The sequence below is a fragment of the Acanthochromis polyacanthus genome, chromosome 2 (assembly GCF_021347895.1).
Source record: "Acanthochromis polyacanthus isolate Apoly-LR-REF ecotype Palm Island chromosome 2, KAUST_Apoly_ChrSc, whole genome shotgun sequence".
In the NCBI taxonomy this organism is placed as follows: domain Eukaryota; kingdom Metazoa; phylum Chordata; class Actinopteri; family Pomacentridae; genus Acanthochromis; species Acanthochromis polyacanthus.
The window spans coordinates 10,446,451-10,471,779 of record NC_067114.1 but is presented as its reverse complement, the minus strand read 5'-3'; the positions used below and the strand labels follow the sequence as shown (position 1 = coordinate 10,471,779).

The window sequence follows — 25,329 nt, the reverse complement described above, 5'->3', positions numbered from 1 at the left end:
CTGACCCAGATGGGTGGGAGCGTCTTTACAGATTCTCAACTCCCTTTTTGCATGTACATTCCTATGCTGTGCTGCAAGGCATTTTCAGGGTTTTTCCTGCATTTTGGCGGGCCCCTAAAGAGACATAAGCCTGTACCGAGGGCAAATCAAGAGCACCAAATGACATCACGATATAGATATTTTGCTTTTTTTAACTAAATGGTCATAAACAACAGGAAACTGCTTGGATTTCTGTTCAAAAAAAGATGCAAAAAAATCACCCCCCTCAGTAACAATACACACGTGGACAAAATTGTTGGTACCCCTCAGTTAAAGAAGGAAAAACCCACAATTCTCACTGAAATCACTTGAAACTCACAAAAGTAACAATAAATAAAAATTTATTGAAAATTAAATAATCAAAATCAGCCATCACTTTTGAATTGTTGATTAACATAATTATTTTAAAAAACAAACTAATGAAATAGGGCTGGACAAAAATGATGGTACCCATAACTTAATATTTTGTTGCACAACCTTTTGAGGCAATCACTGCAATTAAACGATTTCTGTATTTGTCAATGAGCGTTCTGCAGCTGTCAACAGGTATTTTGGCCCACTCCTCATGAGCAAACAGCTCCAGTTGTCTCAGGTTTGATGGGTGTCTTCTCCAAATGGCATGTTTCAGCTCCTTCCACATATGTTCAATGGGATTCAGATCTGGGCTCATAGAAGGCCACTTTAGAATAGTCCAACGCTTTTCTCTCAGCCATTCTTGGGTGTTTTTGGCTGTGTGTTTTGGATCGTTGTCCTGTTGGAAGACCCATGACCTGCGACTGAGACCAAGCTTTCTGACACTAGGCAGCACATTTCTCTCCAGAATACCTTGATAGTCTTCAGATTTCATCGTACCTTGCACACTTTCAAGACACCCTGTGCCAGATGCAGCAAAGCAGCCCCAAAACATTACTGAGCCTCCTCCATGTTTCACCGTAGGGACAGTGTTCTTTTCTTCGTATGCTTGGTTTTTGAGTCTATGAACATAGAGTTGATGTGCCTTATCAAAAAGCTCCAGTTTGGTCTCATCTGTCCAAAGGACATTCTCCCAGAAGCTTTGTGGCTTGTCAACATGCATTTTTGCAAATTCCAGTCTGGCTTTTTTATGAGTTTTTTTCAGCAGTGGTGTCCTCCTTGGTCGTCTCCCATGAAGTCCACTTTGGCTCAAACAACGACGAATGGTGCGATCTGACACTGATGTACCTTGGCCTTGGAGTTCACCTTTAATTTCTTTGGAGGTTGCTCTGGGCTCTTTGGATACAATTCCAATGATCCGTCTCTTCAATTTGTCATCAATTTTCCTCTTGCGGCCACGTCCAGGGAGGTTGGCTACTGTCCCGTGGGTCTTGAACTTCTGAATAATATGAGCCACTGTTGTCACAGGAACTTCAAGCTGTTTAGAGATGGTCTTATAGCCTTTACCTTTAAGATGTTTGTCTATAATTTTTTTCGGATGTCCTGGGACAATTCTCTCCTTCGCTTTCTGTTGTCCATGTTCAGTGTGGTACACACCTTTTCACCAAACAGCAGGGTGACTACTTGTCTCCCTTTAAATAGGCAGACTGACTGATTATGAGTTTGGAAACACCTGTGATGTCAATTAAATGACACACCTGAGTTAATCATGTCACTCTGGTCAAATAGTTTTCAATCTTTTATAGAGGTACCATCATTTTTGTCCAGGCCTGTTTCATTAGTTTGTTTTTTTAAATAATTATGTTAATCAACAATTCAAAAGTAATGGCTGTTTTTGATTATTTAATTTTCAATAAATTTTTATTTATTGTTACTTTTGTGAGTTTCAAGTGATTTCAGTGAGAATTGTGGGTTTTTCCTTCTTTAACTGAGGGGTACCAACAATTTTGTCCACGTGTGTACTTCAAAAAGCCTCACTAGTGGTTCTCAGTGCTATGATTTTCATCGCAGCCAGTGTTCCAGTGACCACTTGAACATCCGCTACTACCGGCTTTCCACCCTGCCACCTTCAGTGAACACAACGCTGCAGGTACTCTTCGCATCCAGCAGGCCATGACATATAACATCTAAGGCAGGACAGTGTTATTTACACTCTGATGTCCCCGCTTCTGGTAGAACTTCTGACAGTCTTTAGTCGTACAGATGAATAAATAAAACAGACAGAAGAGACCACAGTTATTATAAGCTGGTAAGCCAACCATTGCACACTTTAAATAACTGACCATAGAGTTGAACGACAAGAAAAACATTCACGTTTAGAGTTGAGTAAGATCTGTCCACCACAGCTGCTTGCAACACAGGCACAAATCACAAGGCTCACTGAAGTCATACCTGACCGATCGCACACATGACTGGATGTAAAAATACACATATGATAGATTATATCTGGCTAGACTTTAACGCTCTCTGAAATCCAGCATGCAAAGACATCTGCATGGTGACTATAAGCACATAGAAGAAGGAAAGCTGCAGCATACAGAACACAAAATGACTGGTTAACCCTTGTGTTGTCCTGCGGGTCAAAATTGACCCGTTTTCAAGTTTTAAAATGTGGAAAAAAATTATGTTTTCACAGTGAAACTTCTGATGTCCACATTTTCAACATTTTTGGGAAATCTTTGAATATTTTTTGATGGAGAAAGAGAAAAGTAAATCATGTTTCTGAAGAACATTCACAAAAAATAAAAAAGATTTTTATGTGAATGTTCTTAAAGAAATATTGGAAGGTTTTACTGGTATATATGTAATGACTGTAGATGTTTTTAAGGAATTATTGGAATTTTCTTCCTGTAGGTTTTGCAAATTTTCAGAAATTTGAGGAATTTATTTGCTAATTTTTGGATTTTTTTCAGACAAGGAAGCAATATTTTTGGTGCCCGTAAATGAAGACAACAGGAGGGTTTAAGTCAATTGGTTTGGATATCAAGGAGACACCGTCCTTTTAAAAAAAACAGCACAGGAACATGGGATGAACCTGCATTTGCAGTCGATTTTATTGCCTCAGCGCAGGTTATCCGACTGTTCTCATGATCCTTGCATGTCTGATAGTGTTTTGGTTTCTGTAGGTTGCTGTAAATACGAAGTTACTTTAGAACTACTTCTGTAATCCAAAGCAAGTCTGGGACTTTAGATTCTGCTATGTGGTTACATTAACATTTTATGAGGGGAACAAAGGAAAAATCCTATAGCATTACAGACCATAAGCAAGTGGAGCCCGGCTTCAATATCTCACAGAGGGTTTAAGTGGGAAAGTGATACTGGGAATAGTACAGCAGCACACAGGTCAAATGAGGAGAGAGGGTGGGAAAGAGAAAATGATGCACAACAACAGTGACTTCGTGGTGCTATGTGTTGTACTGCTTTAAGTATCACTGTTAAATTCTTACTGGAGCACATTAAAATAAACAGGTATTGATGTGAGAGCAGCACTGACACTTTACAGCTAAATGACCCTTGAAAAAGCATCCAGTGCGACAACCAGCCAATGCTAAATGAGCAAGAGGATTTTGCCTTTCCGCTTTGATGTAATCTGATGAAAGTATGCAGAACACAGACACTTATCTTTCATTTTTGTGCATGCTGATTTTGTCAATTGGACGGGTGATTCACAAGAAAAGAGACAGAAGCCATTCACACAACCAGGAGATCTCGCTGTTTAAAATGTATGTGACAGTCTCTGCTTTGAAAAGATTTTCTCATGCATCTTTAAATGATATTAGTTGTTAACGTATTTACATATCGGCTTTTTTCAGGTCATGGTTACAAAGCCTGTTGTGAAAACCAACGAGGAGCTTATTTGCTCTCGCCGTGGCTTTGCTCTGTGAGAAATCAACAGGTGACCCTACGACAGAGCTGAACAAACAGTCTGCTGACACACACACACACACACACACACACACACACACACACACACACACACACACACACACACACACACACACACACACACACACACACACTAACACATCTGCTACACCCTATGCTGAAGAAACAGCTACTGTCATATGGTTCAGCGCTGCATTACTATGAAAGAAAAGACAATCAGCTCCCCTTAAAGTAGATAAAGAAACACCAGTCAGAATAAAAATGGAGTAGTTTGCACTCAGCGGTATGGCATGTGACATATCACTGAGCCAGACAGAAAGCTACAAAACCGCCTGCATCCAAAAATGGGCTGAGAGCGTGCTGTGTGTAGTGATACATACAACAAAATTTCTCGGCTAAATACCGAACAGTCACAGAAGCATAGCTGCGAGCTCCCCGTCTAACCACCTGTGGCTGCTTCTGAGAAACTCACATGAAAAGGCACCCTCACCCTTGCGTTTTTCTTTTCTCCAAGACTGCTATGATTACCATACTCTGTCTCCGCATGCCCAACGAGGGCAGCCCTTATAATCCGTGTTTCCACCATTGCTCTTAAATGACCTTTAAGCAATCAAAGCCAGCACTAGGAAATATGTGGGATGTGTGTTAAGTGGGCGTACGCAGGGGAAAGAGAGAGATCCCTGGTGCAGTTTAGCTGTAAATCCAGCTGAGGTCTACAAAAATCCTCGACTAATCTGCCTGGACTTGATCAGTCAGGATGTTTTGCTCTCGTGCGTGAATCTCCACCACCGAGGGGTGCCTCCATGCTAATATTAGCAAGCATGTGAGCAAGCAACACCACGCTTTTCAGCCAGCAACCAGATCACCCCAACATCTCATTATAGAGCCATCTCATGCCAGCAGCTTCTTTGGTTACGCAGGGCAAATTGAGCTGGCTTTTTGATATTCCATTATTTCTAGGATAAAAACAAACCGACACACACACACACACACACACACACACACACACACACACACACACACACACACACACACACACACACACACACACACACACTCACACGACACACTCACACCACCCCACATGCTGTCTTCACATGGCCATGTGAGTCATGTTTTCCCTTACTTGGGATGCTTCCTCCCTCACAGACGTCACATTAAACAACACACTGTGTTCAACAACTTTTGTCAGATGACTCAATGTTATGTCATCCCGATGCTATTTCAACTTGAGTCAACTGCTTGGCATTAGGGGGGCCAGCAGCTCCAGGGACCTGCCACTCTGTTATTGCTAGAAGCATCATCTTTTATCTTCTGGCTCCTCTGAATCCCCGCTTCAGCAGTCCATTTATTTAGTCTTAGACTCTGTTCAACGCCTTAAAGATCAGCACTGGGTATTGAATCTCAAGACTTTCAAGTCATTGAAATATGTCCGCAGAATCAAAGATGACAAAGACACAAAGAAAGCTGCCATCAAACCATTCTCAGTCATGTTTGCGTACTTGGTCACGTATTTGCTGATCTAAATCAGAACTTTGTCTCGGCATCAGAACCAAACCTTAGTTATTAAGAAATTTCAAATTCCTTCTTTAAATGTTGACTGAGCTTTGGTGTTGTGTAGTCAATAACACCAACCCAAACACACACGCACACACACGCACGCGCACACACACACATTTCAGTTTACAAAAACAAATAACACATAATGCCACTAAAAGATCCTTCTAGATAGTCAAACTATGGGGGAAATTCCACTATGTTAACTCGTAAAATGACCTCATGCAGCCGAAACGTTGACTGAGTACTCCAAGGAACTCGACAGAGTTCTGTAACGATCCACATTAGTTTGTCTATCTGTCTGTTAGCAACATTACTCAAAGCGGACTAAAGAAAGCTGCCATCAAAGCATTCTTAGTCATGGTAGCGTACTTGGTCAAGTATTTGTTGATCTAAATCAGAACTTTGTATCAGCATCGGTACCAAACCTTAGGTATTGTTTCAGCTCCAGTATTAAGAAATTTCAAATGTGCTTCTTAAAATGTTGACTGCGCTTTGGTGTTGTGTAGTCAATAGCACCAACCTAAGCACACACACATGCACGCACACAAATTACACATAATGTCACTGAAAGATCCTTCTGGATAGTCAAACTGTGGGGGCAACTCCACCATATTAAGTCATAAAATGACCTCATGTAGCAAATTTAAAACGCTGACTAATTACTCCGCCAAGGAATGCAGCAGAATTATGTGACGATCGACATTAGCTTGTCTGTCTGTCTGTTAGCAACATTACTCAAAAGTAGAATAACAGATTTCAATGAAATTTTCAGGGAAGGTCAGAAATGACACAAGGACTGACTGATTACATTTTGGCAGTGATGTGGCTCATAGTCTGGATCCACGGATTTGTTAAAGATTTCTGCATCACTGAGAGATAGCAGCCTGGCGTCACTGTAACTATGACTACAAGTGGATGCTACGTCAGCTGCCTGCTAACGATCACATGATTCTACTACAAATCAACCATTGTGGACTTATCCATTGGAAAATCATACAACGACTGAGCAGCCTTGGTGCTTTACTTCTTCTTTAACATTAGCCCTACCTGTAAATTGCATTTTAAATGTTTATGATGTTGATCCTACTACAAATCGACCACTGTGGACCACAAAGTTTTTTAAACATTTCATCCATTGAAAATCATACAATTACTGAGAAGCCCTGGTGGAGTACTGCACTCTGAGTGCTTTTCTTGTTACCTATTTGATGAAAAGATGTCAAAATGACGATACAGTGATTCACCAACAGTTTAGTTTTCATAGAGCTGGTGAAAATCATATTGCTAAGAAATGAAAGCATATGGAGAAAGTCTTAAAAGAGTGTTTACAACCAGCAAACCTACTGAATAAAGGTTTTTGGGCCATGGAGGAAAACCAAAGAGGAGGTTTATGGATGTGGTTAAAGAGGACATGAAGGTAGTTTGTGTGAGACAAGAGGATGCAGAAGACAGGGTTAGATGGAGGCAACTGATTCGCTGTGGCGACCCCTGAAGGGAAAAGCTGAAAGGAAAAGAAGAAGAAGAGGGCCATGGAGGAACTTTTGACATTTGCAATAGCCCTGTTTTATTTTGAAAAGCTCTATATCACCTCTAGTCTAAACTGTAAAATGACTTACATTTTATAGCATGTTACAATGGTAATATTGCAGTAATTCTTCACATTTTCCTATTTTTGGCAAAACATAAAACAGGGACTCTAATAGTCTGTCTAGATTACCACTGACACACACTCAAACACACACACACACTCAGTTCCAGTGATTCAGGAAGCAGGTCACGTTTTTCCATACAAAACTAGGAGGTCCTAAGAGCAACAGTTGAGGGACTTCCTTTGCCAAAGGGCCAAATTCCACATGGTCCGTGACCATTAACCCACCCAGGCTGACTCAGACCCCCCACCCACACCCCCAGCCTCACAGCCTCCCCGCAATCGGCAACGGTTCTGGGGGGAAAACCTCGACTTCACAACCAGCTGTTAGGTCTTTTCCCCTGGCAGGCGACTTCTAGAAACTCAGAGAAGTATGTCGGTTCTCCTCCCGCTAACGACATCTGAAGTTCTCTCACTTTCACAGCGGCAGATACGCCGGCCGGCAGCGAGAGGGAAAAAAACAACACGAGAGGAAATTAACTGTGGGTGTTGCTGAATAGAAAATACACATTACAGTTGAGGTTTGAGCAGAATCGCAACTTGGTGGTAAAAAAAAAGAAAAAAAATCCAATACATGGATTATTGTTACTTTCCAAGCTAAATCTGTGAAAGAAGCACAATGCAGATCTGATAATGTTGCCTAGGGAATAATATTGTTTAGTTATTTCAAGAATGATCATTGTCACTATTATTGTCAATTACGCAAGTGGGGAACTTTTATTAGCAAATGTTAAAAATGTTTCGGAAGAACATTCACAAAAAAAGAGAGACTTTTTGTGAATGGTCTTGAAGAAAATGTTAAAAGTTTTAGTGATATATGTGTAATCATTTTAGATATTTTCAAGATTTTTTGGAAGATTTTTACTCATTTTTTGAAAATATTTTTAAGAATTTTCTTGCCATATTTGCGGGATTTTTTTAATAAAAACTTTTAATGGAAACTTTTAAGGAATTATTGGAATGTTCTTCCTGAAGGTTTTGCAAATTTTCAGAAATATGGGGAATTTTTTTGCTGAATTTTTGGATTTTTTTTCAGACAAGGAAACAATATTTTTTGGTGTCTGTAAATGAAGACAACAGGAGGGTGAAGAGAAGACATCAAGTATGATCTTGTGTCTGCAAGCATTGGCAAGTTGTGGAGATGATTCCCATATTCGGGAAATGTCACAGTTACATTATTACAAGACTACATTAATTACTACTGTGTAGTAACTGTGTATACCTTTGCCTATTGTCTATTTTATTCTATATTTTTTATATCTGATTCTATTTTTATTATTATCAATGCATGCACCTTGACTTTTACTAATATCATTATTATCCTTATCTTTTTTTTACTTATTATTCTATTTGTACTTGCACCAAGAGCACCAGAGAAAATTCCTTGTAAGTGTAAAAACCTACTTGGCAATAAAACTGATTCTGATTACCACAGAATCAACACAACAAATCAGCTGAAATGTCTTCTGTGTGAGTGTTTTAAATGCTTCCCCAGTTCAGGTCAGTAGGCTGTGGCAAAAATCTGTGCCACAGCTATCTGATCCCCTTTTACTTGGTATGCAGTTAATGAGCTTTTTGAACCCTCATTAGACACAACTCACCCCCAACACACACACTCACACACTCACAGTCAGTCACTTAAAGCTTTTCACCCCCACTCTGAAACGTGTGCCAGCCCACTATTGTCTGACAGTATGGAGACATGCAGCTGCCTGCAGTCTAGTCTCCTGGAAGCCTGAGCCAAGCATCAGCAACACACTGACAAGAAGGGGGGAAACACACAAGGCAAAGGGCAAAGTTTGTCATCTCTTTCATGCAGTGTGTGTGTGAGTGTGTGTGTGTGTGTGTGGGCTCTCCTAAATGACTATTATGAAAGCCTGGAAGGTCAGAGTGAGGCATTCAGGCAGTCTGCAGTGTGTTGGAATGCAACCAGGGATAGAGGGAGGTAAACTGTTTACATGCCTTTTATATGTGACACCAGTGAGTTTTCAAGTCCTCTGCTTTAAAAACTGATTGTCTTTGAGAGGAAAAAAGGGGGGGGGGGGTAAAAGTTTGAAGAATATTTACATGAGCGTGCTGCTTTGCCCTTGGTTACTGGAAGTGCTTGGAGTGAGGTTAACCAGCAGCTCTGCTTGGTGAAAGTCTCAATAAAAAAGTTAATCATCTTTCAATGGACATTTTGTGCTGCTGCAGTCAGTCAATCCAAACGGATTTGCTCTGACCGGTTCACATGTTTTGGAGATTTTAAACACTCCAAATGAATTTCAAAGCACTTCTACTCCACTGGTATCCGCTCCAATGTGATCTTTGTGCAACTTTTTCTCTCACTTTGCGTGGCTTTTCCACTTGAAGTCTGGCTCGGTAGGCCACGACGGGCAACAATGTGAGAGTTGTAACAACTTAGCAGGGACTCTAAATCCGCTACTTCACTTTTACGCACGCTAAGTTCATAAAAATAGGGCAAACTCCGGCGCTCCGCAGACCCACTTTCCTTTCTCTTTTGACTAGCGGCTATAAACTGCAAAGTGGAAGTGGTCCTCTCGGAAATCGTTAAAGTGACAGCAGTCTTTGCTCGTTTGTGATATGCAGAAAAAAAATCTCCTCACAGCTAAATAGTCGTAGGCCTCGGTAGAAGTAGGACCCCGGTGTCCGTTTACGGGGTGTCTGGCCTCCCTCCACCGACACCGAGCGCCTTACCGCCGCCGTGTTTTCGGATGAACAGGGAAATCAAAGCAAAAGGGTACGTTCAAGGAAAGAGGGGTTTGACGCTTACTGACCTGGATAAACTGGATAGTCAGGGCTGATTTGCCGACACCGCCGCCTCCGACCACCACCAGCCGATACTTCTCCTGCACCGAGCCGTCCTTCCAGCCTGCCATCGAGGACACTTCGCTGCGCTCTCCGCCGCCGCTGCCGCCGCCGCCGCTGCCGAAACACCAGTGAAGCAGCAAACACCCACTTTTTTCCCCCCTCTTCTTGTGTAAAAAAAAAAGAAGAGGCCCTGCAGTGGAGACAACCGGAGCGCAGAGAGGAAGAGAGAGAGAAAGATAGAAAGGGCGAAAGATTGATAGTCCGTTTTGCGCACGGATGGAGACTGAGAGGGATCCCGGAGCTACGGCCGCCTGTCCATACGCCCGACCGTGTTCCAGCCTTCGACAACACTGCGCCGTTCAAAGATGTGGAGTGATCAACCAGGCCAGTACTAATGTCTGGCGCTAGGGGCCCTTCTACAGGCTGTTTGCCTCGACACCCCCTCTCCTCTCCTCTCCTCTCCCCACACGCACACACAGACTCACACAAACCCACTCTGCAGCCCTGTCCTGAGAAATCCATGCAGCCTGCAGTCACATTCCTGTCCTCAAACACAGCCTGTAATTACAAGCAATTATGCAGTGATAATAAACGTGTCCTGCAGTGATCATCATAATGGAAATTCCCCCAGCAATACAAGCTGTGTTGCGTTTCATTGTTTTATTCATTCATTTATCAAACAAATTGATTGAGCACATCTCTCATTTATTCACAGCATTCACTTTATGTACATCTGCTACTACACAATTAGTTATTTTTCATTTTTATTTTACCAAAACTACCAAAATTGAGTAATTTACTATTAGGCAGATATGCATGAATGCCCAGAAAATGACATTAATGCAGCAAAAATGGATTAATTGTAACATTTAATGATTTAAAATTACGCTCAGTATGGTAGGAATCAAGCAATGAAATTAGTCTATAGTAATGGGGACACAAATAACACAGGCTTACACACCATTTTATTAGGAAAATATGCTCTGTAATCAGATGTAAAGGTCAGCCTTAGTGAGAACAGCTTTTCCTTTTCAATCATCCATACAGATATATTCTTACCAATTTAAACTTTTTTTGAAGCATACATGTTGAAAAATCACAATCTGAAGCAGCAGTATGTCATAATTATCGCTCAGATTAAAAGAAAAAGTGATTCATTGCGCTTTTTTGTCATTGAAATTGCCGAAACTGGAATTTAGTCTGAAAAGCAGCTGTGCTTAGTTAATCAGATATGAAAGATTTTGCTTAAATTTGTTTTCAGCTTGTGGTTTCATATTCCATGTTACGGCAAATGTCTACCTGCAGAGTCTGCTTTGATAGCTGTGGTGCCACCTCGTGTCAAAGCAGAGAGTTGATTCACACGTGCAGTACTGGTGGTGCTGCTTAAGATGTGATCTCATACATGTTGGTTTAAAGTAGTGAGGATGACATGTTTCAAAAGCTGTGAAAAATAATCTGGTTTGAAATTCTTGTCATAAAATACGAGCTAGGCAACTATACAATCGCCACAGTAGAACTGCAGGTATCCAGAGAATTAAAGTATGACCCTTTTTAAAGTTTGAAATTGTGTGTGTGTGTGTGTGTGTGTGTGTGTGTGTGTGTGTGTGTGTGTGTGTGTGTGTGTGTGTGTGTGTGTGTGTGTGGTAAAAATGTTTGTGAATATTCTTAAAGAAAATATTAGAAGTTTTACTGATATATGTGTAATCACAGGATTTTTTGGAAGATTTTTACTCTTTAAAAAATATTCACAAGAATTTTCTTGCCACATTTGGGGGATTTTTTTAAAAATACATTTTTTTTAAAGGAAACTTTTAAGGAACTATTGGAATTTTCTTTCTGAAGGTTTTGCAAATTTTCAGGATTTTGGGGATTATTTTTTGCTGAATTTTTGGATTTCTTCCAGACAAGGAAACAATATTTTTTGGTGCCTGCAAAATGAAGAAGACAGGAGGGTTAAAAGAAGTCACTTTCAGAGCAGCCTTGATGCAAAAAGATAATAAAATCACCACAGTTCCACAGGCGAATATAGAATATAGCAGCATTCCCTTGTATGTGAGAGATTTTCTGCTAACGTGTCACCCTGTCAAAATAGCAAAATCATTGCTAAAGTACAGTGCCAAAGGTCATTCCTTCTGTTAAGATTGCCATAGTCCAGAGTATTATTTAAATCCAGTGAGGCTGTATGCTGCACACAGTAGCTGGAATGCCTCTTTGTTGCCAGAGAGCCAACTGTTTACTTTCACAGTTGAAGCTCTGACCTCAAAGCAACCTTTCAGCCTTTATCTAACCCCCCGGAGAGGCAGATTTTACAGATATTGTAAATGTATGACCGGGGTTGTGACCCTTTAATCTGGCCTGTTCCCAGAAATGTCCCCTTACTCATAAATTATAAACAGGCAGGTGAAATATGCAGGCCTGGGCCAACACTCTCCATCTCATTATCACAGTGACAGTAAAACTTGCAGATGGCTCCGAGAGCACATTTAAAATCGCTGTAATATATTACCCTAGGAAAGAGAAGTCACTTTATATATGGAGATTTTGTGATGACGTTGTCAGTTTTATGTGTATCCGACAGAACAAATTCCAATCAGTTTCACGCTGTGCAAGATATCACATGAGGCATCTGAGGAATTCCGATTAGAGCAGTGAGCTATGAAGCTGGACGCAGCAGGAGGTCCAGGAAGAACCCCCTCGCTTTGGGACATAACACCTGTATCTAACAGCAACACGTGCTTTCAAATCAGTTACTAAACATCTACTGCTCCACATGCCAAGCCCAAGAGAAGGCACTCAAACAGTGGCTTCAAACAGGTATTTAATGACAAATCAATTTATCAGCATAGCACAAATTATTACTCAATGAATACAGCTTGGAAAGCAGTCATTATTTAATACATGTTATGTTTATTGAAAATTAAACAGGACAGGGAAAGAACATTGCAGAGATGTAGTTTTCTGAAAGACGTGATGTAAAAAAAAAAAAAAAGGAAGAAGAGCTGAACTGACCACATAGAGTTCTTAATATGCTGTGATGAGAAGGCTGTAAAACAGGTGACATGAGAGAGTAGCAGTTGTTTCAGGCGTTTGCCTTCTTCTGGGAGAGGTTGATCTTGTCGCCCAGGCTCAGGGCCATCCCCTGTGGAAACAAAGGGGGGGGGGGGAGGTTTAGCGCAACACACATGTTTGTAAGAGCATTAAGCCGTAGTGCCGCGTCACATTTAATGGGGTATTTCATATATTCGCTGTCCTTGTCCATTAAGTCCAGGTCTTTCAATAATGCATCAGAATAATATGCTATCCTACTAAAACATGAATTGAGGGCAAATAAATTTATCACAGCCTTTACTTCTCGGATTCATAAGGGTTTGCGTTGTGGCAGCTGTGACCCACCTGACTTTTGGCTCTAATGCGTATGTGTCCGTTGACAGGTGCCTCAGGCCCCAGGTGGATGGGCTTCTCGATGCTGACATTAGCCAGGGCATCTTCTCCAAAGATAGAACGAGCATAAAGGTTGGCCGCCATGAAGCCGCAGAAGCCAGACAGCGCCTGGTTTATACGACAAAAACAAGAGAGATGAGAGCATTGTATAACAATGACACAATATAGACACATTTATAACACTGAAGAGCTTTGTGGCGACTTAAGCTCACCAAATAGATTGCTGTTATGTAACACACATACATACAGTATATATAACAGGTTACACACTCTGCCCACATCTGTCAGAATTCACAAGTAAATATATATCACTGACAGTTCCAATCAGGTTACCACAAAGGCCACAAATGATTTATACAGTTTTTTTAATGCTTGTTTCATTCATGATTAGGACTGCTGCCAGCTTTAAAACTTAATTTACTTTCTTTGCTCTGTCAAATGTAAAGTCTCATACCAACCTTTTCAGGAGTCAGACACTTCATGTTGGTGGACTTGAGGATATGCTGGAGATAGTCGTTAAGATCAGTGATGTTGGTGTTCACTGTCACCTACAATAAAGAAAGATTAGGTTTTTTTAATATAGTTATTCATTTGTTGTCTGACTGGTCAGTTTTGTCAGTTGTAAGGAACTGGTTATTATAAATACAAATACAAATCTTACCTTGTTTTCCCACTCAAACTCTGCCCACATCTGCCTGAATTCTGCATCAGTGCAGGAGGCTGGTTGGATGTAGTCCATGATGTCAATGTGGATATCGCTAAGCACAACACAGTTTCTGTCACTAGCAGCTCCCGACACATCATAGACTGGAAGAAGGAAGCAAATGAATTAAACATGCACACAGAGAGCAAAACAAACACAACAGGAGTAAATTATGATGTTAAATTGACCAAAAATCATCCTCTCACCAATGTTGCCAAATATAATGCCATTCTCAGTGGAAGCCACTTTGACATTGGCCTTAATGTTAGCAAAATCATGTGGGGCCAGAGTTAGAGGTGAAGGCTTCTCAACCAATTTGAGATCCCCTGTGGGACAGAAAACTTCCATTTAGTACAACATAGTAATTCAGTATTAGAGAAGAGAACCTGCACATGTATTCGGTAAGGTGGGAAATAAGCGACACTAACCTAGGGTGGCCAGCTCGAGGGTGCAGTTCTGGAGAGTATCACTGGTCTGGTTGACCACCAGCACATCCAACACAATGTCATACTGGTTGACATGAACATAGGCTTCAGCATACACAGGGTCCGAGAAGCCTGTTAGCTGGGTCACCTGGGATGGACAAAATTAATTATGTAGCATTTCTAATACAAATAAATACAAACATTTCTTCACTATAACCCCCAAGAGCAGCATGTATACAACAAAGACTTCTGAAGCAGTGCAGCGAGATTAAAAAGCCATGTAGCTGTGTCTTCCTATCAAAAATATACCTTTAGCTAAACAAAAGCTCAACCTAAGTAACAGCAAATAAGTGAGACTTCACAACTTAACACTACACTATTTGTAAAATAGAAACACATTCAAAGAGAATAACTGGTCTCTTTCCTACTGTGCAATGAGAGGCAAAAGGCACACTGAGGTCTTAAAATGTTGACTGAGCCATCATTCACCACAATAAAATCAATCCAAACTTCAAGCAGAGATAATGTCCAAGCACTAAATTGTTTCCCACAATAGTGTTTTTTTTTTTCTCTACAAAATTTCCAGTTTTCTTCGATGGTAAGAATTCAGCAAGTCTTGTGGTGCACCTTGTTGAGCTTCGATGCCAGAGGATCAGCCGCCTCCTTCCTCTGAGTGTTGCCCATAGCAGCCAGGAGGCTGAGCTGGAACTGGTCCTCTTTAGAAGTCATCTCGTTTTTGGCTGTGAGCTGCATGAAGGAGATTGGATCGTCTGCCTGCACCGTTACGTTGCGTTTCTCGGACTCTTTCTGTGGTCAGAAAAACACACACATGGTTATTTTCAGGGCATAACAGTTATTCCAAAACAGCCAAACCACCAAAAATATCAACAATAGTAAGTCAAGACCCAGGACATAAAAACAGCATCAGAAATTCAATGAAATTAGAGCTAAGTCTTGTGTAGGAAGACTAGAAGCTAAATCTATGAGAGCTTTATTATACAATCTGGCCTCAAGTGGCTAAACACCACCTCTTGCCTTAGTCTCCAACATGTTTGTATCCATGGGTGAGAATTTGTGTATGGATACACACATTATCTGTTCATGTTTTCAGTAGGGAGTGGTGTATGCATGTTTCAAGCCCAGTTTTGTGTGAACACGGCAGTTCCAAATGTTGCCCAAGAGGCCTGATTTAATAAGGTTTCATTGTGAGGGAACACATTTTTGAAAACAAAACTCAGTTGGCTTGTAATCAGGTATCGCATAATCTACAAACACAAAAGCCCATTTCCTGTATTAATCAGCGACGACTAGATCCAAAAATATGTCATAAGAAATTGCTCTACTTGTGATGAAGCCTCAGCTGTGCCAGGAGGTTAAGTGCTCTGTTCGTCCCTCTGAGTCAACTGTCATTACCTTCTGTGACAGCTTCTCTTCCTCCAGTCTGACAGTCAGCATGTGTGACAGGGATTTACGGCACTCCTTGTTGAAAATGTCATTCATAAGCGGTGAACACTCCGACAGGACCTTCAGGCACAGCGAGATGCGATCCACATCGTCGTCTGTAATCGGCTTCTTGGGCAAAGAGGACTTGCCCAGGTGCAGCACAGTGACCATGAACAGCATGGCCTCTGCAACAAATGACTAAAGGGGGAGAGACGGAGAACAGAGATTAGAGAAATCAGTAGTACATCAAATAGGTAAATGGGCTTTCACTGAAGTGATGAAAGCAGAACTTACATTCTGTTTCTTTTTGTCTTGAACTATAGCGACATAGCGCAAGGCCACTTTGGTTAGTGTGGTGGCCAGGGAAGCTGCCACGTAGAAGTCCCCGTCCATTAGGAAGCCTCTGAGCGGAGGTCTGGAACAACAACATCTTACTGAGTGAGGTGGATGGAAAAGTCCAGAGAGTATTTCGGGATAATAATGGCATTCCTCCAAAGCGTGCAATGCTTACAATTCAATTCAATTTTATTTATATAGCGTCAATTACAGTCAAATTGTCTCAAGACGCTTTACAGAACCCATATGCCTGACCCCCAGAGCAAGCCCAAAGGCGACAGCGGCAAGGAAAACACCCTTTTAACAGGGAAGAAACCTCGAGCAGAACCCGGCTCTATATAGGGGGGACCCATCTGCCTGCTGGCCGGGCGGGTTGAGAGGGAGAGGAGGGCAAGGGGGAGGGGTGGGAGAAGAGGGAGGGGTGGGAAAGCAAGGAAAACACAACACACATTTGGATAGTCTTACCTATCCTCTTCTTTCTTTGAAGGTCTGGAGGAGCTCAGGGCGCTCTGTGTCACATAGGTGCCCATCTCTGTCACCAGCTTCTGAGCCGGAGCTGCACTCACTTCATCCTCTGGCTTCACCTCACCTGTCTCCTTCTTTATCTCATTCTCTACAATTGGGATCTGAGCGAGAAAGATATAAGTGTCAGTTATTTGGGGCTGCCCAGCAATTTTGTGTTGCATTTATTTTATAGACAATGAATAAACACACCTCTCCCAAAGACCTGCGCACTTCTGTCATCACACTCTGGATGTCATCCTTGGTGCAGCAGTATTCTCCTAAGATCCAGAGAGCTCCCCTGTAAATCCTGAATAAGACAAAAATAATAATGGTCACAAACACACATAGTGCTATATACTCCTGCATTCATATTCTACCCAGTCCTAAGCATAAAACTCTGACTGTCAGGTCAATAAAACAGTTGATGAACAAAACTAAAGAAAAAAAAGTTTGACATGACTTTTAAATTCACAAAGCTAACCATTTCTTTTCCTTATGCAAGATTACCAGCTGCTAAAACTCAAGATTTATCCTGTTTAGTACATTTTCTTCTTCGTCTTCTTGTTTCTTGCTCATCATATCATTTGTGGAGACACCGTTTGTGAAATGGTAAACTACCATAATGTGTCATTGTGCCTCAAGTGAGTCACTGAAGCTGTATCATTTTCAGAAAAGCAAGTGGGCAACAGACAATGGAATATGCTAAAACTGGCTGTTCAGATATATTTAGCTTGGAGGACTGACTTCTCATTAGTAAGCACTGGATAATACCGGTTTACTACTTCTACCTGCTTTTTCTAACCTCTAGGAGAGAAACAAAAAGATTCACTAATGCTCTGCTTATTATATTCTTCAATGTGCGTATAAAGCCTTACTTGACAGTTTTGATGGCATGAAAGACTTCCAGCATCTTCTCAATGATCAGTGGTCTCAGGTTGTCAAACCTCTGAATGGCTTCTCTCACAAACTCCAGCACATCAGCAGCAGCTGCCTCATTAGTGTCACTCAGGAATTCCATCAGCTGGAAATCACATCAACACAGAAAAGTCTTAACATTTGGGTGTCTTTTAAGCTAGACAAATACAAAGAATCTAGTGAGTGTTTTCTTTTCGATGTGTTCAGTCAGTAAACTCACCACAGGTATGACATTAGCCGCCATGTCAGGAAAGCGCACGCTGCATGAGTGGAGAGTGCGCACTAAGAGCTGCCTGTACTTGTCGGTGTCTTCATGTTCTGTTACGTTGTTTGTCTTGATCACCTCTTTCTTCAAAACAATCACCAACTGGAAAACGGATAGATGTCACTACATCTGCGACATGTTCCAATCTCTGCCTTTGTGTCGGGATAAAAACAGTGACAAAAACATGGATAACAACACACCTCCTCCACATTGCGAGATGAGACAAGGTCCAGTGCCAGCTGCAGAGTCTTCTTTCTGACTTCCAGGTCAGGAGTGCTGAGAACACGCAGGATGTCCATCACAAGGTCCTGGATAAAATAAAAGCAGTATTGGAAACCAAATGAAGTCTGAACAGAGCTGGTGCTGTCCTGGTTTTAGTCAGTCTCAGGTATTCCTGACTTTTTCTGCTGCTTTTAGCTATATAAACTACACTAAATAAAACCCCACTCTGTATGTTTTCCTGTAGACTCTGTCATGATCTCATATTGAATGATAATAATACACAAAAAGATTAATATCACAAATACCACAACTTTTTTTTATTTTCAGTTTAGGAAATTTGGTTTTATGTTTAAAAAGCCACCAAATCTTATTTGCCAACAGCTGCAAAAACTAACCAAAGCCATATTTCAATGTACCTGGAGTACGCGCTCATGAGTGGGATGCTCCTTCAGTTCAATCAGACGATCAAGAACAATCAGCTTCACGTTGTTGTCGCTCTCCTTGATAATCAAATCAATGTAGCACTGGGCAGCAGCCTGGAGGCCAACAAAACACAGAACGAATGAAAGACTGAGCTAGGCCAAAGACATCACTGCCACTTGTTCAAATGACATTTACAATCACTGACAAAACCTTGATGCTGTACCTTAATGGCTGTGGGAGCACTGGAGAGGGTCACAAGAGTCCCTGCAGCCTCATACTTGACAGCTGGACTTGAGGACTGCAGCAGGTTGTAGATGCAACGAATGAAACGGGCTCGTTCAGAAGGGTTAGCATGGCAAACCTGACAAAGGAAAAAGAAAAACAGGAAGTAGTTAGATGATAAATCAGCTCTGACAGTATGCCGGTGTGTTACAAATCTTAAATCCCACTATTAAAAGGCTTGGACTCACTTTGTAAATCAGCTCCACAATGACCAGCTGGAGGATGTCGCCAAAAGTGTGAACTTGGTCAATACAGGTGCTGAGGTAATCCAGAGCTCGATCCTGGAAGATAGAGATGAGACAATGAAGGTTTGGCCTTTGAGCTACTTACTGTAATTCTTGTGGCTTACAACAACAGAAACAGTAAAAAAAGGTCAATACACCAAAGTGCTACAAACCTGATCTGCATGAATCAGCATCATGAAAGCATTTCTCTTACAGCTGGCGTCTTTTTCATTGACCAGAAAATCATGGATCAACTCAGGGGCATCTGGGATGAGATGTTCAAAGTTCCTGCAACAAATAAAGTTTGTTGCTGTTTACTGAGGAATGCAGTGTAAAATACTGCAATAGAACATGAAATATTTAATAGTTTGTACCTATATATGGTGTAAATGGCCAGGACAGCATTGCGGCGCACATAGCTGTGGCGGTGCTCCAGGCATGCCCGGATCGCTGGCATCAGAGGCTCAAGCAGCTCAGACTCCTTCAGCTTGCACAGGAAACGCAGAGTGGAGCCACGGATGAACTCATTGGGATGCTGCAGGTCCTGAAATTATGAGAGAAAATTTAATGATGACTGCTTGATTTAAAAAATTAACAAAGAAACCAACCCATTTTAGCCATATAGCCATCATAAGTATATCTTCTGTTTGTTTTCACATTACTACTGTTGAGTGTTACATGTATTATTCTTTTCTCTGCTCTTATTTATCGTATAATATGATGTATGTATCTAAAAATACACAGACTGTGTTGCTCAACTGTTAGAGTGTCGGTTAACTTACCTTTCTGTAGGCATCACAGACCAGGATCATCTCCTGAAGCAGTTTGCCATCTGGAGTTGTTTTTGGAACAATCTCCCAGAAAACCAGCAGCAACTTTTTAATGGTGTGGTCGTGAAGTGGCAGCACAAAGCGAATTATGGTCATCAGCAGTCCTGGCAACTTCTCGCCATTCAAGATCATGATGATGACCTTCTTCAGGGCTTCAGTCTTTGCCTTGATCTCTCCCTTTTCTGTAATAATAATTAGAAGAATCATATATTAATTAAATCAATCTTTACCTGATTATGTCATCCTTCACCTCAACTTTACTTAAAAGAAATGTCATTATGTGTACTTTAACGAATAATCAATCATTGAAGCAATTGTCAAATTAACCCAACATGGCTAAATGTTTTTGAGGATGACCCACAGACCTCAAAAAATCAAACTATTTTTGATGGTACTACTCAAGAAGATTTCTGACAGTGAGATGTGCAAATTATCCAGTGTAGCCAGGATACTTGTTTTTGGTTCTTTTAAGTACTTAAAAGGTAAAGAAAGTTATATCCTATCTTATACATTAAAATCCATTCATCTCCATTGTACTGATATGGACAGAAAAAGCATGGAAAACAACATACCGCCTAGTTGGGGCTTACTAAGGCAAGTGAGGAAATCTATTTTGTAGGTAGGAATGTTTACCTAGATCAGCCTTTAAGCTGACTTCAGAAGGGGGCTCTGAGTCAGACGCAACATTGATCAGAGTGTAACAAACGTTTTCTGCAGCCGTCATTTTGCTGCTGGACTCGTATCCGTTCAGAAGAATCCCAATGAATGGCGCTCACTGGACAACACCTATGAGAAACAGAAAAACAGGAGTTTTAGTAAATCATGAGGAAAACATTTACACGGATGCATAAATGTATCAGCAGTAAATGTGGGATTTAACTATGAAGATGGCCACACACAGTGAACAAACTCTGCGTGCACAAAGATGTTTAGCTACTGCACAGCATTGTAAAAAAGAATAAAGCACCGTTGGGTCATATTTCACTTTCTTGGCAGCAGCAAAAGGCATAGCAATGTAGAATGGGTTTGAAAAATTCTTTCTATGAGCTGTCAGCCACGTTTCAATCACAGGACTAGCTTCTTACTGGAAGACTCCCAATAACAGAGCCCTGACTTTATAAAAACAAAGTGTCCATATGATCAGGATCAAAACTTTGAACTGGGGTCAACTGGCTGACCAGCTCACTACAAATGCTCTGTGGTTTTCCCATGTTGTGTGTTAAGTTTCTGCTTTTCTTGGGCAAACATTTACAGTTCCAAGAAGCCAGTTGTCAAAAATGTCAACATGCTTATATTATGTGTATACACACGTGGACAAAATTGTTGGTACCCCTCAGTTAAAGAAGGAAAAACCCACAATTCTCACTGAAATCACTTGAAACTCACAAAAGTAACAATAAATAAAAATTTATTGAAAATTAAATAATCAAAATCAGCCGTCACTTTTGAATTGTTGATTAACATAATTATTTAAAAAAACAAACTCATGAAATAGGGCTGGACAAAAATTATGGTACCCATAACTTAATATTTTGTTGCACAACCTTTTGAGGCAATCACTGCAATTAAACGATTTCTGTATTTGTCAATGACCGTTCTGCAGCTGTCAACAGGTATTTTGGCCCACTCCTCATGAGCAAACAGCTCCAGTTGTCTCAGGTTTGATGGGTGTCTTCTCCAAATGGCATGTTTCAGCTCCTTCCACATATGTTCAATGGGATTCAGATCTGGGCTCATAGAAGGCCACTTTAGAATAGTCCAACGCTTTTCTCTCAGCCATTCTTGGGTGTTTTTGGCTGTGTGTTTTGGATCGTTGTCCTGTTGGAAGACCCATGACCTGCGACTGAGACCAAGCTTTCTGACACTAGGCAGCACATTTCTCTCCAGAATGCCTTGATAGTCTTCAGATTTCATCGTACCTTGCACACTTTCAAGACACCCTGTGCCAGATGCAGCAAAGCCGCCCCAAAACATTACTGAGCCTCCTCCATGTTTCACCGTAGGGACAGTGTTCTTTTCTTCGTATGCTTGGTTTTTGAGTCTATGAACATAGAGTTGATGGGCCTTACCAAAAAGCTCCAGTTTGGTCTCATCTGTCCAAAGGACATTCTCCCAGAAGCTTTGTGGCTTGTCAACATGCATTTTTGCAAATTCCAGTCTGGCTTTTTTATGAGTTTTTTCAGCAGTGGTGTCCTCCTTGGTCGTCTCCCATGAAGTCCACTTTGGCTCAAACAACGACGAATGGTGCGATCTGACACTGATGTACCTTGGCCTTGGAGTTCACCTTTAATTTCTTTGGAGGTTGCTCTGGGCTCTTTGGATACAATTCCAACGATCCGTCTCTTCAATTTGTCATCAATTTTCCTCTTGCGGCCACGTCCAGGGAGGTTGGCTACTGTCCCGTGGGTCTTGAACTTCTGAATAATATGAGCCACTGTTGTCACAGGAACTTCAAGCTGTTTAGAGATGGTCTTATAGCCTTTACCTTTAAGATGTTTGTCTATAATTTTTTTTCGGATGTCCTGGGACAATTCTCTCCTTCGCTTTCTGTTGTCCATGTTCAGTGTGGTACACACCTTTTCACCAAACAGCAGGGTGACTACTAGTCTCCCTTTAAATAGGCAGACTGACTGATTATGAGTTTGGAAACACCTGTGATGTCAATTAAATGACACACCTGAGTTAATCATGTCACTCTGGTCAAATAGTTTTCAATCTTTTATAGAGGTACCATCATTTTTGTCCAGGCCTGTTTCATTAGTTTGTTTTTTTAAATAATTATGTTAATCAACAATTCAAAAGTAATGGCTGTTTTTGATTATTTAATTTTCAACAAATTTTTATTTATTGTTACTTTTGTGAGTTTCAAGTGATTTCAGTGAGAATTGTGGGTTTTTCCTTCTTTAACTGAGGGGTACCAACAATTTTGTCCACGTGTGTATCTTATGATTTTAGTGTGTGCTCACATGTTGTCTAACAATTTAAACAAAGAGTGACAGTGATGTAGATCGTAACTTGCACTTTAGTTTTAAGTGCAAAAGTTACAAATGTAAAATGGTAATAGAAAAGGTTGACTAAATATTTGGAGACAAAATCCACGGTTCATGTTCTGCTCAAAGACAATTAATTCAGTTTGTCTGAAGCTAATACAAAAACATATTCATCAAACCAAAGAGGTATTTTCCGCATGTACATGGGAAAATTGTGGTGGAAGAAATATGGAATAAAAAGGGAATTTTGATCTCTAAAATATTATGTAACTCTGACAGACACTAAATTAACTTGTCTCATGCAGCCTATCCAAATCTATCTCTCTCTCAAACAAAAAAATAAAACACTGGGTAAGAAATTTGTATGCATTTCATATTACCAAACAACACAAATCAGCTTGTGTTTGACTTACACTGTATAAATTTGCACCCATTTCCCTCCAAAATATATTGTGCATCACATGGTTGAATTATGTCTGCACTTGTGTTGCAGTGGACATGACATCCTGATAATTAAAACCAGACCAAGCAGGTTGGCAAAAAGGTCAATTACTTCTCTAACTGTCGTCGAGCAATGAGGAATTAATTCGCCCTCTTTGACTGGCTGTGACCACAAACTTAGCAAGGAATAGACTACCTGTACTGTGGACAGTGAGTACCCAGAAAAGAAAGACAGCTCTGTGTGGCGCTTTAATATATAAAAAAATGTCTTCATTCACAATGTGTCACAATTGTGATTATACAGAAAGGAGGAGCTCAATTTTGGTCTAAGTAAGTTAAATATAACGTCGCAGGTACAGTGTTCATTTCTATTTGTGTTTTCTGATGCTTTTCGTTATAAATCACACAGTGGTCATAACGAAAACACAGGAAAGAGCTGTAACTGTGACACCAAAAGCAGCTAAAGGTTGTTATCTAAAAGCAAGTCAAGAAGTTGTGACACGCAGCGTAAATCCTTGTACAAGTGAAGCTACTGTCCTAGCATTAAATGGCGTTACCTGCGTTAGCACTAAGGAGCTAAATGTTAAACTCTGTTAAAATGCAAATATGAAGTCATTAGATAAATATACACACAGTAAGAATAAGTTAAAATAAGGGATCAATTGCTGACAAGCGAGCGTTAGCTTAACACCAGTTTAGCTTTTCCTCAGGCTAGCAATGAAATGGAGGACAGTAACGTTAGCTCGCCGTCTTATCGGTGACCACAGGTCAGCGGAGGAAATATCACGCATGTAGATTAAAATTAAGCCGTATATCTTACCTAACTGCACGTCTGCAATCCTCTAAGGTGGCCTTTAATATCCAGTTTATATATTTACATGTGTAAAAAAAAAAATGCTCTCAAGCTCCCTTTGGCGAGCTCGCTCTCTCTCTCTCGGCTCTCCACTACTTCCTAGTGACGTGGAAGATTACTTTCTAAGCCACATCACTGCTACCGTGCACATCGAGGCTCAAACGCGAAAGCATTAATTTCGCACCCCAAAAATTACAGGCTTTATCCTTAAAGCCTCTATACGTTCAATAACAGACACACGCAAAGTCATTACTCTTATATTTGCTACATTAAATTTGTACAAGGTTGTGAGACACAAATCAGTGCGTGAAAATTACTTGTTTAAGGGCATTAGTCAAATTAATGAGGCAAAAGTCTCCAGTGTTGTGCATTTGTTTCTCCTTAATATAGTCTGTATTGGGTTGCCACAAAATGAAGCAACAAAAAAGTAAGCTGCATTCACAATTTTAATTTGACTTTGGAGAATGAATGGTTTTGGTAGAATTTTCTTCTAAACCTCTTGGAAATGACGACTAGTAATCACTGCGTTATATTGGCCTACAGCATATATTGCAAGCTGTTGTTAAACAGAGAGAGAAATGTCGGACACAATGTGCACACTGTCAATTATTTATTAAGTTTATTCTGCTCAAAATTGTAACTCCCCCAGCTGCTATAAAAATGGGACTTAACTGCACTTCAGATGGGTAATTCGGTCAAAGTCAACTTATGAGTTGTTAAATTGAAAAACTGGGTGAGTTACAGGCATGTGTTTGGATTGCAGGAAGAAGCTGGAGCAGTAGGGGCAAGACCGATTTGTGGCACTGGCAGGTAGCAGTGACACTTTTTGTGGCACCGCCGCGGTACCACGGTTAATGCCACTGTGCAGTGACACGTTTTGTGGCACCGCTGCCGTGCCACGGTTAATGCCACTGTGCAGTGACACTTTTTGTGGCACCGCCGCCGTGCCACGGTTAATGCCACTGTGCAGTGACACTTTTTGTGGCAGCGCCGCCGTGCCACGGTTAATGCCACTGTGCAGTGACACTTTTTGTGGCACCGCCGCGGTGCCACGGTTAATGCCACTGTGCAGTGACACTTTTTGTGGCACCGCCGCCGTGCCACGGTTAATTCCACTGTGCAGTGACACTTTTTGTGGCACCGCTGCCATACCACTGCTGCCGTGCCACGGTTAAT

General features: G+C 41.0%; 2 protein-coding genes across 2 annotated transcripts in view; both read right to left on the bottom strand.

The window, feature by feature from the left end:
- The window catches only part of rras2 (RAS related 2), a 35,413-nt gene extending 25,110 nt beyond the window's left edge, over positions 1 to 10,303 (bottom strand). Inside the window, exon 1 of the mRNA XM_022192280.2 lies at positions 9,823 to 10,303. Coding sequence (XP_022047972.1) covers positions 9,823 to 9,924 — 102 coding nt within the window. The 5' untranslated portion in view covers positions 9,925 to 10,303. The remainder of the gene's footprint in view (positions 1 to 9,822) is intronic.
- A 2,354-nt stretch (positions 10,304 to 12,657) lies between these two features.
- Positions 12,658 to 24,274, bottom strand: copb1 (COPI coat complex subunit beta 1). Its single transcript, XM_022192279.2, has 22 exons — positions 24,121 to 24,274; positions 20,503 to 20,655; positions 19,822 to 20,051; positions 19,414 to 19,583; positions 19,213 to 19,327; positions 19,004 to 19,096; positions 18,757 to 18,894; positions 18,527 to 18,646; positions 18,089 to 18,196; positions 17,844 to 17,990; positions 17,584 to 17,729; positions 16,919 to 17,015; positions 16,670 to 16,830; positions 16,163 to 16,283; positions 15,839 to 16,066; positions 15,053 to 15,232; positions 14,429 to 14,573; positions 14,207 to 14,326; positions 13,959 to 14,104; positions 13,756 to 13,845; positions 13,250 to 13,405; positions 12,658 to 12,995 (listed from the first exon to the last, which is right to left on the bottom strand). The coding sequence occupies exons 2-22, from the start codon at positions 20,591 to 20,593 to the stop codon at positions 12,936 to 12,938; spliced, it is 2,862 nt and encodes a 953-aa protein (XP_022047971.1). The 5' UTR covers positions 20,594 to 20,655; positions 24,121 to 24,274; the 3' UTR covers positions 12,658 to 12,935.
- Positions 24,275 to 25,329: the final 1,055 nt, after the last annotated feature.

Excerpts from the sequence above, each read along its gene's own strand:
- copb1 (XM_022192279.2), bottom strand. The coding sequence starts at position 20,593 with ATGACGGCTGCAGAAAACGTTTGTTACACTCTGATCAATGTTGCGTCT. Across the intron at positions 14,574-15,052 it reads TGGCATCGAAGCTCAACAAG|GTGACCCAGCTAACAGGCTT; the intron begins GTGCACCACAAG and ends TGTCCATCCCAG. Across the intron at positions 14,327-14,428 it reads CCTCGAGCTGGCCACCCTAG|GGGATCTCAAATTGGTTGAG; the intron begins GTTAGTGTCGCT and ends TCTGTCCCACAG.